The 19,729-nt window shown below is 38.4% G+C and overlaps 2 protein-coding genes across 16 annotated transcripts in view; one reads left to right on the forward strand and one right to left on the reverse strand.

Moving 5' to 3' along the window:
* The first annotated feature begins 3,689 nt into the window (after positions 1-3,689).
* On the forward strand, positions 3,690-17,877 carry LOC106744631. Of its 15 annotated transcripts, none has more exons than XM_014620784.1 (15): positions 3,690-3,777; positions 5,305-5,658; positions 6,321-6,473; positions 6,557-6,720; positions 7,563-7,636; positions 7,749-7,858; positions 7,953-8,167; positions 8,290-8,398; positions 12,015-12,118; positions 12,754-12,817; positions 12,912-12,987; positions 13,098-13,325; positions 13,564-13,672; positions 13,758-13,986; positions 16,345-17,877. In XM_014620784.1, the coding sequence occupies exons 4-15, from the start codon at positions 6,575-6,577 to the stop codon at positions 16,483-16,485; spliced, it is 1,605 nt and encodes a 534-aa protein (XP_014476270.1). In that variant the 5' UTR covers positions 3,690-3,777; positions 5,305-5,658; positions 6,321-6,473; positions 6,557-6,574; the 3' UTR covers positions 16,486-17,877. The 15 variants fall into 15 exon arrangements, with proteins under 15 accessions (XP_014476270.1, XP_014482108.1, XP_014477917.1 ...); XM_014626622.1 differs by having other exon boundaries at positions 3,697-3,777; positions 5,549-5,658; XM_014622431.1 differs by lacking the exon at positions 3,690-3,777 and adding an exon at positions 4,204-4,571.
* Positions 17,869-19,729, reverse strand: part of LOC106751296 (GPI transamidase component PIG-S) — a 47,310-nt gene continuing 45,449 nt past the window's right edge. Inside the window, exon 10 of the mRNA XM_014632456.1 lies at positions 17,869-18,615. Coding sequence (XP_014487942.1) covers positions 18,522-18,615 — 94 coding nt within the window. The 3' untranslated portion in view covers positions 17,869-18,521. The remainder of the gene's footprint in view (positions 18,616-19,729) is intronic.

Here is a 19,729-nt window from a genome sequence, read left to right on the forward strand (position 1 = left end):
TCATGCCATTCTCAACTAATATATCTGTTTGATGTTTCTTTGTATGTGGGTCTTTTTTACATGCAGGTGATAATGGCTCCTCCATAATGGTAGTTGATTCATAAAGTTTATCTTTATCAGATACACTACACACATCAATATTGTTATCAGATTTATCAATTTTATTTAATTTTGCTTTTGTAAAAGGAACTACACTTTGTTGATTAGCATCGCTAATTGTATCATTCTCAACTAATATTACATCTGTCACGTTTCTTTGTATGTGAATGTTTCTTACATGTAGAATGTGGTTTTTCCATTGATTGAATAAATGTAATTTCTACATCATCTTCAGGTATCTCTGCGAAATTTTTCTTATGATCTGTATGATACGTGTCATCCACAAGTTTTTGTTTGGATGGGATTTGAGGTTTTGGTCTCCTGTCCGGCAANATCCCATAATGTAAGTTCAATACGATTTTTCGCGTTACAATTGTAATGCAATGTCTCATAAATTACATCATATTTAACCGTTTGAGTGCCACGGGCCTTTCTCATTTCCCGATCGAAACTTGCCAAGCGGCGCGATAGCGCTTGTTTTATTCCGTGTCGAAACTTGCCAAGCGACGCGATTGCGCTGTTTTCAGCTTACATGCAATAATCATTTCATATCTCTTTTTACCGAAGATTGAAAGGTCACCGTAAAGTTGTGCATCGAGAAAAACCGAGCCTGCTGTGATTATGGGCTTCGCAGCCCAGAGCGTTGCAGTTTTCAGAAGAGAACAGAAGAAGCGCGATCGCGCCGCTTGGCACTCAAACGGTTAACATGATTACAGAAAATTGGAATCTCGACCGTCAAAATGATTTGGATGAAACTGGAACTTCCATCACAGATATATCATCTATTATAGACGCGTTGTAGTGTTTCTCTACGAAATAAAGGAGTCTTTCTTAATCTCTGTGCCGAGTACTCAGTGGGCACATGCCTAGATTCCTCCCGGGCTATCCACCTAACCTCCACATTGCCACGAATCGTTACGCGCGCCTACGTTCGCGCGCGCGCGCGAAACTTCGATTTTCGAGAGCGGTCGACACGCCAGCGCGCGCTCGAACTCCCATACCATATTTGATCAAAAACGCGTCGAGCGCGCCGGCTGGTTCCCTTTTACTTCGCCGTTAGCTCTCTTGCGCTCATGTTGGCCGGTTGGCGGCCGGCGCGCTCGACGACGCGTTCCAAATGCTACCGCGCTACTCCGTCGAGGAGTCCGGCAGCGAGGTTAGGAGCGAGAAGAGAAGCTCTAAAAACCGACAACACGGATCGGGAATTGACTGATGTCATCGACCGTTCTTAAGGCGACGTCGCGCTTGAAATTTCAGCATGACTGGCGATAATCGATCCCGTTTCCCGAGCTCGGCCTCGGTGAAAGGTCACGCAGTATTGTTACGAAAAAAGAAGCAAGGAGACATGCGCCTAACATATTGACATATCTAATATGTCAACATTACAAACGTAGCCCGAATGGACAATTATCTTTCGGATCTTGATCTAAATTTTGAAAGTATTATTTTCTGTTTTTGCGACCGATCCCTTTCGACATAACGTTGTTAAAGTAATATCCGCGCGTTACTGCTTCCATAAAGCCTCGCGCGCTCGCTTGCGCCACTAGGAGAATTTAAGGGTTCGGTCATAGTGAAAAGAATAAGGGATAAAGAGTTAAGGAGATTTGACTAAATAAGATAAACCTATAACATATACATTTTAATCGAACTAACAGTACGTAACAGAAATTTCAATAATCTTTAGCGAAATATTTAATTATAAACTTGTGTATGCATAAACATGTAGAAATCTCGTAACAAGTTTCTTTTAATTTGACACATTTGTGTATAAAATAGAAGTTTAGGAAACAATTGTAATTTTATTGTAATTTAAAAGATTAACATATCTAAATCATGTAAAATTTCAGAATTACTTAATATCATATTTATTTTTATTTATTTATTATTTAATAACATAATTAACAATTTTATTTTGAAAATACAATTCCAACTACTCTAAAATACAATTTCAAATACTCTAAATACATGTACGTAGGCACATATTCAAATATTGTTATATCTCTTTCTGTTACCTGTGCATCTTTATTATCAACTGATGCATAAATATAATATTAATAAGAAAAATAAAAATAACATAAAAATAATATTTTCATATTTGTAATATTGTATATATGCATTTATTTCAATTTCGTTTCAAATTAGCATTTATCATTTGAGTAATGAAATAAATGTATAGAAACGTAATTTAGCTTGATAAATAATACATTTATGAAAGGCCTCTTTGATGCGCCACTGGAAACATGGCACATAATGAGCGAACTTCCTTAAATATAGGGAATTAGGAATAAGTTGTGGTTCAAAACAGAATAAAAGGAATAAAGAATAAGATATGAGAACGTTTTAAAAGGAAATTACTGCTTTTACTACTTTCTAATGAACTCCTACTGTCACTGTGTAATATTTTTTATCATTTTTTTTATAATTATCCATTGATTCAAACTGATTTTCACTTGCATTCTGATGGCCATTAAACGTTTTGGAGGTTAAGTTTTACTCAACTACTAAGCCCTTCCCGAATAATACAAATTAGTTGGTTAACCGTTGACTAACGTTTGACCAAACGGTTAGCCAACCAATTTGTACTGCTCAGAGATATAAGCACATAAATTATAAGAAATAGAATTTTGAGTATTTCTAATTCTAGATCTCTATTTCTTTATCATGAATTGAAGCATGCTTCTCTATAGATGCTTCTCTATAGATGTGTTCGATTTGGCCATTTACGCGCTGTCTTTCTATTTTTATTGTTCATTATATGCCAAAGGGAGATAGATCGACGATTACAACGCCTAAATCGAACGTAGCTTACATGTCGAAGTTTAATTTCTTATTCCTTATTCCTTTCATTATGTTTGAGAGAGAGAGAGAGAGAGAACGAAACGCTATCATTCGCCATTTTTGTCATGCCACTCGCGCAATCGCTATAAGTATTCTCTCTTTCTCTCTCTCTCTCTCTTTCTCTCTCTCTTTATCCCTTTCTTTCTTACGCGTGCAACTCAAGACAATAAAGTCCGCGAAGCCGGCGGTATGATGGTATCGATTGAAAATCGATCGTGACCACACGCGATGCGGATTTTTCTTCGCGAAGAGTATTTTTCGAACCGTCGCTCGCTCGCGCGCGCGACTGCGACGGCCGATGACGTCACCGCCGCACGCGGCTGGCTAGGTACGCGTCGAGCCAACCACAAAATTCAAGGTCGGAGGAGGAGCGCGAGCGCACTGAGCGATCCGGAGAGGCCCGTGCGAACTTCACCGTGTGTGACATCACGCTTCATTGTTGGAGGTTTACGTCATTCCCCCAGTCCGCCTCGGAGTCGGTGCGCGGCGGGGACGATGGGTGCACGCACGCACGCTCGTATGCTCTCACGCACGCACGCTCGCTCGCAGCAACCTCCTTCTCCTCCACTACCACCTTTTCCTCCTTCTCTTCCTCCTGCTCCTCGTTGTCGCCGACGCGGAAAAGACAACAAGCGATAAAATGTCGCCCACCCTGTCGTCGTTGAACTGAGCGAGGGAGAGAGAAAAAGAGAGAGAGAGAGAGAGAGTCAATCGCTCGCTCGCTCGCTCCATTGCTCGTGGCGCGCAGTCAATCGCGGAGGCGTCGATCACAGAGGTGCGCGTCGGACGTCAGTCAGCGTCGTATCGGGAACGCGACGAGCATCACATCTGCAATTACCTGTAAGAACAATAACAACAACCGCTTAGTTCGCCAACCGCGGCCTTCGCGATGCCCAGCCGTTACAAGAACATGTGAACGAGCGCGTGTTCTCGTACTCGATCGTTGAATTGCCCGCGGTCTCCCGTCGATATTTGAAAGCCGAGCGAGATATCCGCTAACTCGCTCGCTCGCATCTTCCTCGCGTGAACGCGACTTAGCGCGCATTTCACGCGACTTCGTCGTTTCATCGCTCGACGGGGGCATCGCGGACGACGAGGCATAGCCAGTGAAAATATGATCGATCGCCGTCGTTTGCACGTGAGATCCTTCTTACCTCAGCCGAACGTGCGAGCGAGCGAGCTCGATCGCCAGTCGGTCGCTGCGGGCTCGACATGACGACACGGCTGCCGGCGCGCCTCTCTTTCATTTTAAATATAACGGTGTATAAATAAGTATGAGCAATAGCGGGAGTGCGCGGCGAGGCTCCTCGCGCCACCATCGCCGTTGATTTTTCTCTCGCGGCCCCGCGTGTGCGAATACGCGCGTTGTTTATCCACGCGCTCTCGCGTGTCAGAGAGAGAGAGAGAGAGAACAGGCGTAAGCAAACGAATGAGTGCATGAGTGAGGGGTGCGCATCGCCCCATTGTTGTTGGATCGACGCTCTCGAGGACAAATGTGAGAGAGAGAGAGAGACTTTTTCTGCCGGCGTGACGCGCGCCGCAGTTACTATCAGTGCGTTGTTTCCCGCTGCGTCGTCGTCTTCTTTGTACCGCGGGTATGCGGTTCCGGCACCGACGATACGCACCGTATCAAGGTTAGTTGGTGCGCGCACCTTCGCGTAGGCCGTGGCGTTCTCATGTCGATGAAGGATGGACATAGAACGGGCGATAGGCGAAATATATAAACAGAGTCCGATAAACGAGAGAGAGAGAGAGAGAGAGAGTGAGTCCGTGGGGGGAGAGCGAGCGAGCGCGGCTCTGACGAGACGCGCCAGCTAACTCCAAGCTAGTCGTCGTCGTCGCGAGAGGCGGGAGAGCTGAGACCGTGTTGAAAAGCGGTAATTATTAACGCTTCCTCGATCCTGTCGATCTGTCGGTGGACGAAGACTCGTTCGGGCGGAATCCCTCGAAGGAACCGAGGAGCGCATTGACGATGATCGAGTGTTGTCGGATGCACAAGATGCTCAGTGCAGCTCAACGGCACTCGACGCACCGACGGTGAATGATCACTGAAGTTGCCGATATTTTCGCGCGGCCCGGCTGTCGCTCGATCGATCGATCTCGCGCGAATTGCCGTCGGGGAGAAGCGACGAGGCCAGGCGGCACAAGGTGGTCGCGTGTTAAGTGGTCGTGTGTGTATGTACGTGTCTCTCTGCTTGCGTGTGCGTTCCGCTGGTGTGGGTTCGCGCAGAGGTGGAACGCGCTTGTTGTGTTGTGCTCCTGTGAACTCCGCGACGCGCGTTTGTTGATAGGGCGACTTGGCGGCCTTTCCTCGTCGGGCCTTTTCCTTCGACCGACGCGCTCCGTGAGTTTACCTTTTTTTTTAAGATTTCGGCGCGATCTTCGATCACGTGCCGGCTGGCCGCTCGAAATTGTGCGAGGTGCACAGGTGCGTGACAGCGTGCATTTCTCAGGAATGTTAGTGACTAATAGGGACGTTAAAATGACTGAAGCGAGAACAGCGATGTTAAGATCATGGTGCGCGAAATCACATTGAGGTCGTCGGCTGTGTACGTGTGTGTGGGTATGTAAATCAATGAGACATTGAATGTTCTTTCTATCCTTTGCTCAGGTAAGAGCCGGGGGGGAACCTTCTGCCAGAAGACACGAGGAAGACACGAATCCTCATTCTTGGTGACGAGCATTTAGCACATTGGCATGTCTGACGAAAATGTCGTCGAGGTTAGTAGCATGATTATATATCTAAGTGCTACCTTAATCACTTAAGTCACTTTTTATCATTTTTTTCCTGACAAGTCATTGAAAAACTCAGTATCATATAAAATGGGTCACTGCGGTAGTTTTTTCTTGAGCTGTCGTTCTTTGGAAAATGTTAGGTGTTATATATGTATGTATTTTTGCCATCTCTCTTAATAAAACTGCTTCGCAAGTATACTTATATCGTTCATATCTTTTTGGTCTTTCTTTGTTGTAAACTTTCTACATGTTAAGTCATCCAAAAATAAGCCCTCTGAAAAGATGAAAGTAAATGTTACTTTTTTACTTGAATGATTTTGGTTACTCTCAGAATTTGACAAAAATATTACTTCTTGTTACTATCTTAGTGTTGGAGGTGTCACTTTTTGTCCTTTCTACCAAGAAACAGTCATTATTTCACTTTTTTGTTTTGGTAATTGGATGGCATTGTTAAAATTGAAGAAAATTTCAATTGCTTCTTGTATTATATGTTTAAATAAATTAACCAACTCGAAAGTAAGGCGAAATAACTGTATAGCAGTCACGGTTTGGTCATGCATAAATATTTTCTTAGCTTTAGCTATTTACCAAGGCAGTTTATTTTTTCAGCCAGCAATTTTTAATACTTGGCTCTTTTTTTTTGACAGAAAAACTTGGGACTCCCAGTTGTGAGATATACAGGCACTGTCATACTTCTGGAAGCGGGCATTTAGGTTGATCATATATATTTTATATAATGAGGATTAATTATCACCAGACATTGATCAGGCAGAAACTTGACAGTCAGCTATATATCCTGTGTAAGTGAATCAGAACTTTTGCAATTTTTGAATCAGCAATATATATCAGGATACAATACATGCGTCTCCTTTTACTTTTTCAGATACAAGAAATATACGTGATGCTGTTGTTTCCAAACTGCTTGCAGCTATATGACAAGCTGCACGATGCTGAGGACTGTCCCAATCACCATTGTATTGATGCCTGTATAATGCTCGAAGAATTCTGTATATTTGCCACAGAATTGGCACGTCTGTGCGAGCGAGGGTAACATAACTTTAGAGTATATTTGACAAGTTCGAGACTTTGCTAGGTATTTTTCAGCACTCTTAATGCTACCACGTTCCGTACTACTACGGTCTTCTTTACGTAGCAATGGCTTCCAGCTAGATTATCATTTGCGCCAAGTTTAGACTGTGTTACTTCATTTGCTGCGCGTTCGTCATGCGCACCGTCATGTGGGTGAACTCTGTATGTTGCAGGCGAAAATATTGATCGTTTCATTATGATCGCGATGGGGGTGCTATTTTAGCGCCACGATGAAGCGCAATGCGATGGCGGTCGTTGCAAAATTATTTGATATTTGGAAGTATGTTTTCGATTCCGCAATGCGCTCGACGCAAACAATTTATGCCCGTTACCACCTGACATATCCTATTACCACACTCTGATGAAATCCCGTTTGCTAATTACGTAATTATGACGTGCCTTTATACCGCTGTACAGGTGTGAGTCATATATATAAAACTCCATGATCTGAAATATAACCGAATGTCATTGTTACTGCGAACGGCAATTATTAAATGTTTCATTGTATGACACGAAAGTGACGTGTATCGCCAATGATACACCGCGTATGGGTCGCGTGCACAGACAAAATCTCGGGAATCAGTTCCGCATCATATCAAGTAGTTCGGTGACTCATCCGGCGATACGTAGAACTGCACAAACGATTGCATGTGGACAATGCGAGAAGCGTTCTTAAATATATGAAATCACAAGTGTGTAGCAGTCGTTTAATAGCAGTTGATTCGAGTGTGATAATATCGGATTAGTAGACGTGGCTCCGCCAAAATGTATTACATGTGTGCGTTTTTGTTTACCTTCAGAACAGCTGTTCCTATGAATGCCTCTCGCTCATTACACGGTGATGGAAAGGATACTAATCACAAAAGTGGCTCAAGTAAGTCAGCATATATGATCCGTACGGTCCACGTGTGCGCCTTGCGTGCCCACGTCGATCGATCGTCCCCCGAGACAAGACTCCCGATCAATTCAACTCATTGATTATTCAGAGAGGATGGCATATGAGGTATTTTTGGGCGGGTCTTGCAATCCAACCACCTGGAGGTCAGACATAGCGATACCGACTCTTCAGAACCTCGGAATTACTTATTACAATCCTGTAGGTAGTCATACACATATATCTTTCTTCAACCTCATTCTTATCTTTTTCTCATACGCATGCTAGAGGCGATAATTGAATTGTCGTGTCGCAGCAAGTGTCGCAATGGGGCCCGGAACTGATAGCTCAGGAGTACGAGGCGAAACAAACGGCGCGGGTCTTGCTGTTCGTGATCGACAATCAGACGCGCAATAGCGCCGGTATCATCGAAGCGGCTCAACTGGCAGCTACGCGCAGCGAGTCTCTGGTTCTCGTCATCTATCCATATCGCCAGGGACAGACTATACTCGGAGAAACTGTTTCTATGCAGTACGTTCATCTATTACGGCGTTAGTCGATCTCGTATACACTGTGCACTACTCGTGCGAGTAGTAGTTCTCCCTGTCCAGTTATTAATACGCACTTTATTCTTATCTGTTGACTCATTTCAGAGAATATTACGATTTGATGAATGGCTTGTTAGTACTTCAGTACCTAATGGAGAGGCAGAGGATACCGATATTCGAGAGTGTATCAGTCGCCCTTCATTGTACGTCCAAGGTAATAGATCTCGCTCCGCGCTTTGGAAATGAAACAAAGCCGATGTTCACTTCTGTAGTTTGGGGTTTTGGCAAAATGGTTGACTTATAATTTTAAGATAATGTTCTATGCCCTAAATCCATGATTGAGTAATAACTAGTTGCTCGGTAAATATTATGTTAAAAAGTTAATAATAAGTTAAAAAGTTAATAATTTAATTTGACTCAGTTAATTTTTAATGAATTAACTTTTAACTTAACACTAAACCTACCATGCGCGGTCAAATGACCGTTTTTGAAATTTCGTTTAGAATTTCTCGTATACAACGCTACTTTATTACCATGTAGCTTATTGACATTTCCTATAATATACATACAACCCATTTTTCAATATTCACAACTTTCTTTATTGTTTACTTTCCGAAAAAAATTTATAGCATGTCTAGTCTACCACGAACGGTCATTTGACCATTTGAAAAATTCATGTTATTTACGACTATATTCTTTGGAAAGCGCGATTGGAACAAATGCATAGCGTTATTTGTACGACAGTACGGTCTTGCGATCCGAACAGAGAGCATCCAAATTTCACAGTGTATAATAGAAATTATTACGTGGTATAAGTGATAGTTTCGACAAAGTCAACAGAGCCAACAATATTTTGTGGTATGATTTACAATTGTTTTTTTTTATTTCTGGTCTCAATGTTTTTACCCCGTTTGATCTATATTTTTATATTTTAGTTTTTACTTTATCATTTGTATATTCATCCCCAAAAATGTCAAGACATTCGAGGAATATCAATTTATTAGACAAAATAAATAATATCGACGAGGATTGTTCGGAAGATGACCAAGAAGTTTCCGATATTGATAATGATACAGCAGAAAATAATTGTGACTTATTTGACAGCGATACGGACGAAGAGAATATTTTGAATATACGAAGAAGACAAAAAAGAAAGAGATTTATAGTTAGTTCCGAAAGTAAAAATGAGGAAGAGATTGAAACTGCTATGGACGGAACTGTTTGGCAAAAAATAAAAGAAGGGTCTAATCGCGGAAGAGCACCGATTTATAATATTTTCAAGGAAATATCAGGACCGACAGGATACGCTAAACGAAATATTATAAAGGGCAGAGTTGAGTCAGCATTTTCCTTGATTATTGATCATAACATGATTGAACATGTAAGAAAATATATGGAATTAGAGGCATTTCGAGTGTTGAAAACGAAATGGAATTTATCTATTGCAAAATTATATGCATTTATTGGACTTCTATATGCACGCGGCGCATATGAGGCTAAAAATATGGATGTATCATATTTATGGAACACGAAATGGGGTCCGTCATTTTTCTCGACAACTATGAGCCGAAATGACTTCACAGAAATCATGAGATTTATTCGGTTTGACAACAAAAATCAACGAAGCCAACGCTTACAAAACGATAAGTTCGCTTTGATCTCTGAAGTTTGGTACAAATTTATCGAAAACAGTCAAAACTGTTATAAACCAGGAGCATATCTTGCTATAGATGAACAATTGTTTCCTACAAAAGCACGTTGTAGATTTACTCAATACATGCCCAACAAACCGGACAAATTTGGCATAAAATTCTGGTTAGCTTCCGATGTAAGTAGTAAGTATATATAGTAAACGGCTTTCCATATTTGGGAAAAGATGAAGGGAGAGAATCATCGGTCCCATTTGGGGAGTTTGTAACTTTGAAATTAGCAGAACCATATACGGGCCATGGGAGAAATATAACAGCTGACAATTTTTTTACAAGCGCGTCATTAGCGAGTAAACTTCTTGAAAAAAAACTACGCTTGTTGGAACTATCCGCAGAAATAAAAGAGAGCTACCAAAATTAGCGAGATAGGCAAAGGATAGTATGACACGCTTCTCAACAATATTATACAAATCGAATGATTTTATTCTTTCAATTTATAAAGCTAAACCCAATAAAAAAGTATTGATACTTAGTTCAATGCATTCATCCGTTGAAATTGAAAAAAGTGACACCCGTATACCAGAGACAATTAGATTTTACAATAGCACAAAATTCGGTGTAGATGTAACCGATCAAATGGCCAGAAAATATAGTATAAAATCTAAATGTCAAAGATGGCGTTTATAGGTATTTTTCAGTATCTTAGATTTAGCCGGGATAAATGCTTGGATTTTATATAAAGAAACGACGGGTGAAGAAATATCGAGGCAAGAATTTTTATTTCAATTGGCAGAAGAGCTTGAGACCGAATATCAGAAGGAGAGACAGCTAAGCAAAGAATGTTCATCAAAAACAATAATAAACACAACTACAGATTCTTCTGGACGGAAATCTTGTCAAATAAGATATTGTAAAGTCAATAAGACTAACAAAATTTGTATAAAATGTAAAAAATACGTATGTGGAAAATGTGCAATACAAAATGCTGTAATTTGTAAAAAATGTGCTGAAAATGCATAAAGGTAAATCAAACTTTCTAAATAGAAAAGCGGGGAGCGGGTTTTTATTGTAGCACCAGAAAAATATTTTGTTTACTATCCAATTGGCTAAAATCTCTTTCTATATTAAGATACCTAGGATTAGGTATACATGAAATGTCGGTAAGTTTAGTGTTAAACTAGTTGATTTAAAACGCGTAATCTTAAACTGATTAATTTTTTTATACAAGTTAAAATAATACATCAAGATTCATCAGAAATCAGAATCATTACGGGCTGCTTACAATATAGAATAAGAAAAATAAAAAATAATGCTAGCAGAATTCTTTTGTTTCTTTGAGCGTGAGTGTTCTTTTTTTATATAGAATCCTGAGCGCAACAGTCGATATTTTCTTAGAATAGATTATGTTTTCTTTATTCAACATACATTTAATCTACGATTAAGAAATTAATTATACAATATATATACAGATGGTTTTATATAATTAATTTTTAACTTTAATATATTCATTTAATATTAATTTTTAATTAAGTTAATTTTGTAGGCCATTAACTTTTTTAGTGAAAAATAAAAATTAACCCTGCCTAAATCTTTGTCTAAATTATTATATTTTTATTTTTTTATTCATCAATTACAAATAGAATGGCTTTTTAATTAAAATTTAAGATATCAAGACAGTCATTGTGGTCAATTGGAGTATTTAAGACTTAAGGCATAAAACCTTGTCTTGAACTAATAAGTCAGCTGTTCGACTAAAGCTTTTATGGTGAAAAGTTTGCAAGTCTCGAGAATTATATATTGAGAGAAAAAAGCGGTTGAGTTGACAAAATTGACGGTCACCGTTATTCAAAAAAATATTATGTCCACTGAACACGAATTACGTGTTGGTGCAATAACACGTTGCGTTGATCCAGTTGCTGACTAAATCGCAATCCTTGTGAGTTCATTGATGACTCATTACAATCATACGGCAACCGTATGATTTGTTCAATGGATTGAACGTTGCGTTTGAACAAATTTTGTTCGTTTAAGCCATATTTCGTTGATTTTACCTTTTTCTATATGACTGAACACCGAAGAAGTGGACAATGGTTTGTTTTCTCAAAAGGTGTAGAATTGATTCTCGGCAAACGTCTCAAATGAAAAGTGACTGGTACATGTATATGTATGTCGTATATACAGATGTTGCGCGAAGAGATCAACGTACAAGATTGCACGGACTTGCACACCGAGGATGGCATCAAACCTATAAGAATCTCGCTCACACAAAATGGAACAGATGCAGTGTAAGTTCTGTTTGCATAATCGAATAATATACTATTTGCATACCGTCTACGGGGAAAAAGAAACGTTAGAGTTCAGACACAATGAAAGAAATTAAATATGGAGAATTAGGCATATATAAGATATTAGATAATAATTGAATATTTATACTTAAACTGCGAAAGCTTAAAATATCAGATCAAGATATTAGAAATAAACTAAAATTTATAACACATAAGAAAAAGAACAGAAAATAAAATAAAAGATCGTTTTAAAAGATTACTATTTTTACTATATTTTCTACATTTTCTAATTTCTATTGTCATCATTAACACTTGTTATTCCCTTGATAATTATTGATTGATTCAAAAACTGATTTTTATTTATATATTGATGATCGTTAGATATTTTGAAAATTAATTGTCAGTCAACTTTTAAGCACTATAAACACAAGTTATAAGGAGTAGAATTTCGATAGTGAACTAGTCTCTAAGTTAGTCTTAGTTCTTTTCCTTTATCATGAATTAGTATGGTTATCTATATTAATTCTCCTTTCCTGACTCTCTTTATTTAATACCTTATTCTTTTTACTGTATCTGAGCCGTAAAAGTTACAGTTTATATATATTTGTCAACAAGTTTTGCATTTTTTTTTATAGAACGTTGCGAGAGATCTTCAAATCCATGGACGTTAACGATAGTGGCACGGTAAAGCTGGGGGAAGTACGTACGGCATACTTTTGCTGCGTGAAGAATTCTCGTGAAAAATTTCTCCGTTCGATCTTCCGTATACAAGTTTCCCTTTTTTCATTTCCAGGCTTGGGTGATGTTGCAGTCGAACGCAATGTGCAATGTATCTCTTTCCGATCTGCTCAACACGGTGAACAAATCCGGTAAACTTGTGTGTCATATTTACGTTTAAACCTTTAGCGTACGCCCGTCTCTCGATTTGAGCGTAAAGATAGAGTTAATCAGCGCGATAATAATCAACTGTCTCGCGCAGAAATGTGCAGGAGCTTGATAGACGGATTTCCGGCGAAAGGGGACCCGACGGAACTGCGAATTAATTTCGAGCAGTTTTGCGCCCTGGCCAGCGAGTCGTCGTGGACGCGGACGAAGAGTAACGGCGTCACTTGCGAAAGTGAGATACCTTCAGTATGGAATATATTTTGTAGGAAGGCCTCGAATTTCCTACGTCGAGCTATCGTACATCCCTTTAATCGTTTCCTAGGTATTTCTGATTTTCAACAATCTCCCACGATCTTCGACAATCACTGGCTGACTATCTTTTCTCTTTCTCTCTCTTTTTCCTCCGTCTTCTCCTCCCGAAAAATCGCACTTTCTCGCACCTTTCCGAGACTTCTCTCGCTTCTTTCGTCACTAGAATAGAAGAGTTCTCGCGCGTGCAGTCGCGAACGAAGCGGAACTTATACCGAATTCGCTCGAGATTGACTCGAGATTTCTTCCAGATTGGACCAATTCCTTCGTGCAGCAGGAGCCCGAGAAGAGGGATATTTACATCGGTGTCGTCAATAGAGATCTGTTTTGGTTGGAATCTTCCGCCGTACCGTTGCTAGAGTGAGCACTTTGATCATTCGCGATTTCACTGCTTATATCATCCTCCTATATTGTCCATCTGTCATGTTCGAACGGTCTTCCGCAGATCAATGAGATTATCTCTCTATCGACCAAGCCTGAACGAGTACAACGTAAAGTTGTTGCCGCAAGAACTGCAAAAGATGAAGAACTCGCGGCTGATCCTGTTAATAGTGCCGCAGTATTCGCGCGGCATCGCCATCATGGCGTTGGCAGCTCACTTGATTGGACTGCGCGCTAAGCTCGTCCTCTGTGTTCAAACTCTCCCCGAGGGTACCGTCGTGACTGGCGAACAGGTATGAATTATATTCGCCGCGAGAATTATTAAGATCTAGAATTTGAATGTGAGACGTGGAAGTGCAAGTCGATCTCTCGAGTCTTTTTAAGAATCTAGTTTCTTCAGCAGTGTTAATCTCACTAGTGAGATTAATTCTAACTCTTGTCTCACAGTAAGTATTCGTTCACCTATACTACATCGGATTGGTGCATGCTGAAGGTTGCTATAAAATACGTAAAAAAATTATTTAAATAAAAAGCACTAAATAACGAAAAAAACATTAAACTTCTGTAAATAAGACATTAAATAAAAAACTGCACACTCAAGACCTTTACATATCAAGTGTCTACGTATAATGGCACAACGTAAACGTTTTGGCCTGTATTAATAGTCATTACTTGAAACTTGGCCCACATAAGATATTCAGAGTTTCGAGTTCAATTGAAGTATTGTACTTGGATCATATACAGGATGAACCATTTTAATGTCTCTACCTAAACTTTTTTTTTCCTATGTTTTGCACAAAAAAATGTTTCAGACAAAAGTTATAGGGTTTTCAGGGAGAGTATAATACTTTGAATCATCCTTGGGTGGCGTTTTTCAAAGTTCACTTAATTTTTTTTAATGAAATCAATTTTTCTTTTAATATAACTCGATTTTTTTTGTTCATTCTGCGTATAAAAGTATTAGAGTAAGATCATCGAAAAATGTATATTTTCCGAGGTACTTTACATATTATCCTAATATTTTTCAATACAATATATAAAATATCTCGTAAAGTATTCATTTTTTATCACTTCACCTTACCTTAACACTCTTAACACTCGTACGTAGAATAATGTATGAAAATGATCGTTGTAAGAAAATTTTGAAAAAATTCGTTGTATTTTATAAATGTATCGATGCACCTATGCATATAATTAGTATTGTTAATCGATTTCTCTCATATCTTTATGTACGAAAGTATTAAGATGAGGTTATCGAAAAGCGAATATTTGACGAAACGTTTCATATCATATACTGGAAATGTATTAGGATAAAATGTAAAATATTTCAGAAAATATTCACTTTTCTATAATCTTACCGTAGTTTTACACGTAAAATGAACAGAGGAATCGAGTTATGTTAAAAAAAAAAACTATATGATTCCATATAAAAATGAAATTGACTTTAAAATGACTCTGAAAAATGCCATGCAAAAGTTTACGCCAGTCACGGTTATTATTTCACTTCAAAATCTTAAAATTTTTATCTGAAACATTTTTTTGTAAAAAGTATAGAGAAAAAGATGAGTACTTATTAAGGCTCCTAGGTAGCCGCAAAATTAGTTTGACACGGAACCATTTATTTTAATCTTTTTTCTCATGATTTTGTCAATGTTAATTTTATTGACTATTATGTCGACTATTTATTGCTTGTTCGAATAAAAGTACACGAGCAATTTTACAAGTGTATTGAATCGATCACAAATATCATTTTGTGAATATATCTTTTTATTTGTACGTAAAATGCAAGAATCCTTGACATGCGTTTTCTCGCTTCTGATGTCATTAAACAAGGACAATGACACGATTACTTAGGAGCCTTAAGTAAGATTAAAATGCTCCATCTTGTATAATATATTCGACGTTATACATATAATTGCGATTCAGTTGAAAAACTTACATCTAATTGCGATTCAGTTGGAAAACTTACTCTAGATTCAAATCTGAGTATCTCAAGGCAAATTGCAAATAACAACTATTAATACTGATCTTTGATGTTGAAATAAAGAATATATATTCTGTTAAATAATGTGACAATATTATTATTGGGTTTAGTCATTCAAAATGCTTATTGGCTTTAGTCATTCAAAGTGCCTTTTTTTTTAACAACTGCTTCACGTATAGCAGTCTTCAGCGCGCACCAATCCGGTAGATATCCCATTAATGTAGCGCAAGTGATGGAATTCGCTATCAAATTTATTATTGCACTTATTATATTCTTAACCCTTTGAGTGTTATGAACGCATATATGCGTCCAGCGAAAGCTATCGGCGTGAACTATGGACGCATATATGCGTTTAGCTCCGCCTGGCGCGCGGTTCGACTGTCGCCGGCGCGTGGTTTGCGTTGTACATAAAATTAATTAAAATAATTAATGTTCGAAAATAACTTTCTTGTATTATTCAAGTAGTTGCGTCTTGCGTATTCAATCGACAGAGTTCACATTAGCGAAAAAAGTATTCCGTCCCCAGCGATCGAAACCGCTAGGCGCGCGCCGTCCACGCGGATTGCTTGCGCCGGGAGTATTCAGCACTCAAAAGGTTAAATATCTTCCTCTTCGAATGCGACAGCAGATATAATCATTGTTTTCTCTTTGACTAACTATTGTTTAGCTGACTGAACAGGCCAGAAAAGACTACAACCGGGGGAGGATGTACTTGTCGGACTACGCGACGCGCGAAGGTGTACCTGTTTTTCAGAATATCGCTGATGCTCTGCAACACGCGATACAATTAGTTCAAAGTCCCTGTTGACTTAATATTGCTCTTTCTGTTTTACCTTTTTTTTTTTCTATTTTTTTTTCGTACGCGAGTAGCCCCTCGGTTCGAACGACTAATTTATTTTTACTCTTAACTCATGTCCAGCTACCATTTGAGATTCACGCGAACGCAAATAGGTGCGATGATGGCGATGACGATGCTGCGTTATCATTGTTATCACTGTAAAATCACCACTATCGATTGCCACAATTTGTGTCGTTGCTGACACACGACGTAGACACTTTTTCCTCATCGCGATGTATCTTATCGTTATCATCCCATCGATATAGCCCTCACGCTACTTAAGCACTTTATATTACGTATTATTATTATTATCATTACTAGTACTCTTGTTGTAATTATTTTTAAACTCTTGACAAAGTTGAAACAGCACGAGCGAAACGCCACAGGCAAGTCAAGATATTTTATTTCCGCCGAGGTATTATTATTTATTATGAGCACACACGCGGCATTTCTCGAGAGCAATTATTTTTACTTCGTTCAAACGCGGTTTATATATATATATATATATATGCATATATGAAGAAGAAAAAGAGTATACGTACGCGCTATTTTATACTGGCCAATGCATCGAGCAGCTAACCGTTTTACTGTTATATAGCTATTTTTATCGTCGCACATACTTCTTCTCTTATCGAATGACGTATCCTTTACTTAACCGTCATAGAGAAAGAAGAACGAAGAAAAAGAAGGGGGAGAGCGGTCTCTCACGGTAGATGGACATATACAATCTTTTTTCTCTTTTTTTTTCTTTTTTTTCTTTTTTATAGTAACTTAACGTTCGCAATCTTTTTGTAACCTTTTGGTAACTTGGTTGAGGATTGATTTGATATACGTGTACATAGACTGTAGTTGTCTCTAACGATCTAATTGATTATTAACTTTGGAAATTTGATCGAGGAGGGATGCGAGGGAGTTTTGGATGCGTGATGTTAGCGATGCTGATTACGATATACGTGTGTGCGTGGGTGCGTGCGTGCGCCTCCGCGTAATTCATAGGGTAAAGTGCGTGCTCGGAATTGACTATAAAGTTGCACTTTCGTGTACGGCGACGAACGCAAAATTCCAGCAGCCGTCGATGTAGAGCAGCAGTGAGAATTGTAGGAAGAGTCCCGCGTGTCTTCCTTCGATTCGGTGTGCGATGTATGCATGCGTATGTAAATATATGTAAGCGTGTGTATCGAAAGAAAGAGAAAGAGAGAGCTATTTAATATCCGCGGGTTGCTTGACGCTCAGAGACCTCATCGTTCGGACGAACAAAATGAAGAAAAAAAGTGGCTCAAGAGAGAAAAAAGAGAATCGTTTATTATGTAATTTTCTTTTTCGCGGAAATGTTTTCACACACAACATACTACACATATATACACATATACATACATACACACATATACACACATCCATACATCTCTCGTCGAAAATTCTTTTCTTTCCGTAATAAAACAGATAAAATTTACCGTTACCTCCACGCGTCTTTTCCTTCGGCGTCCTTTCTGCGATGAGTAAAAATCCACTCTAGAATCTACTTTCGTACTTAATAGATCGTGAAGATCACGCGATTCTGACTAACTGTGCCAGTCTCAAGTGAATGCACACTATGTCCGGTCATGTGAAGAAGGATATTATTCGAGGTGCTATATAATCGCGTTTTTAGCGTTTCACTGGCGCGAGTAAGAGCTTAAACGGATAATGTTTCTCGCATGATGAGACGGCCGATATGTCACGTACAATATAAATTATACACAGCGCATTATACGGAGCTTTGTTTATAAACGGTATAAAACGAACTGTACGAAAATTTTACGTCTATTATTGCTATATGTTACTTTTGGTCGAAACGATCTCCAATGCAACGAACGATCGCACGATTGTATACACGTAATCATGTTATCAATCAGATAAACACGCCTTTCATTATTCGACCTTCACAATTAACCATCCTCACCGTTTCTTGTTTTCTCCGCGGTCCTCTAATATCTTTTTGTTTCTTTCTTTTTTTTCCTACGTACTGCCTATTTCTTCGTAAAGTAGTATCTTCGTATATTCTTGAGCGATAACAATACTGGTATCATCGCTGGTAGGAACAAGGGAATATAAACAGCGTACCTGTACAATAGTAAAAATTGTTAGATCCCTAATGTAATTAAAAGAACGAGGGAGGGGGAGGGTGGGAGGGAGAGAGGGGGGGGGGTAATACATACTTGCCGATTCGTGAATCGAAATAAGGGATATTTTTAAGGATGTATCATCCATAACTTGAAATAATGAAATAATTATAATAAAAATTATAAATTGGTTTACATTGCACTTAAAATGACACCAAAAATTGGACAGTAATTTAGAACCTGGATCAAAAGTTATTCCATTTTAAAAGAGATTGTAAGATGAAAGAGTGATAAAAAATCGACGAAACTAACGAAACGTATATATTGAAATCTTATCTAATTCGTGCAATTAAAAAAGACCATTCGAGAGCTGAGATATTTGAAACTAAACTTGGCACTTTTTATGCGTGTTCCTTGAGATTAGTGTGCTATTTTTAACTTCTATTTTTAATATCTTTTAAACTAAAAGTAAGATTTGGATGAAAAACTACTATGAAATATCACATTAATCTTTAACATAAAGATTAACCCTTTTCCTTCCACATAACACAAATTTTTTTTAAACTTTCAACCTTATATCTTTTAATGAAAAAATCATATGAAAATTTATCAAACATCATTTCTTATAGATTTTGACTTCCTCTTTCGAATGCCGTTGAGAAATTTTACCTAAATCGTAAGCCGAAAAAGTTATAAGCCGTTTTTTCGGAAAATACACAAATTTTTCACGGTTTTTTTTTATGTTTATTTTGAGTTGGAAAAAATTTGCATACGCCATCGCAATCACTATAAACGGTGTTATAGATGTCTGCTCTTTCAAACTCCGTTGGATTTTTTCGAAATTCAAAATGGCGGACACAAAATGGCGTCCGAAAGGGAAAATTTTTTGTTTCAACTTTGCGAATTTTTTTTTCAAAAACTGTTAAGGTTCATGAAAAATTCCTAAGAACAAAAATGTCTTAAAATTAGTCAAAGAATACCCTCAAATTTTTTTAGAACGGTTTTACAACATTTTTGAAAACATTTTTTGCCTCTTTAGAAAAACTAACAATTATCTATAAAAATTTTTTTTTCTGTGCAACTATTTCATAAAAAAGGAAATAAATGTAAACCAG

Source organism: Dinoponera quadriceps, unplaced genomic scaffold, assembly GCF_001313825.1.
Source record: "Dinoponera quadriceps isolate SergipeBrazil2010 unplaced genomic scaffold, ASM131382v1 scaffold40, whole genome shotgun sequence".
In the NCBI taxonomy this organism is placed as follows: Eukaryota; Metazoa; Arthropoda; class Insecta; order Hymenoptera; family Formicidae; genus Dinoponera; species Dinoponera quadriceps.

What these genes read in the sequence shown, in the direction of transcription:
- LOC106744631 (XM_014620784.1), top strand. Translation starts at nt 6,575, where the DNA reads ATGCTGTTGTTTCCAAACTGCTTGCAGCTATATGACAAGCTGCACGAT. An exon ending in GGAGAAACTGTTTCTATGCA is followed by an intron (nt 8,168 to 8,289) that starts GTACGTTCATCT and finishes GACTCATTTCAG; the next exon opens with AGAATATTACGATTTGATGA. An exon ending in GCACGGTAAAGCTGGGGGAA is followed by an intron (nt 12,818 to 12,911) that starts GTACGTACGGCA and finishes TTTCATTTCCAG; the next exon opens with GCTTGGGTGATGTTGCAGTC.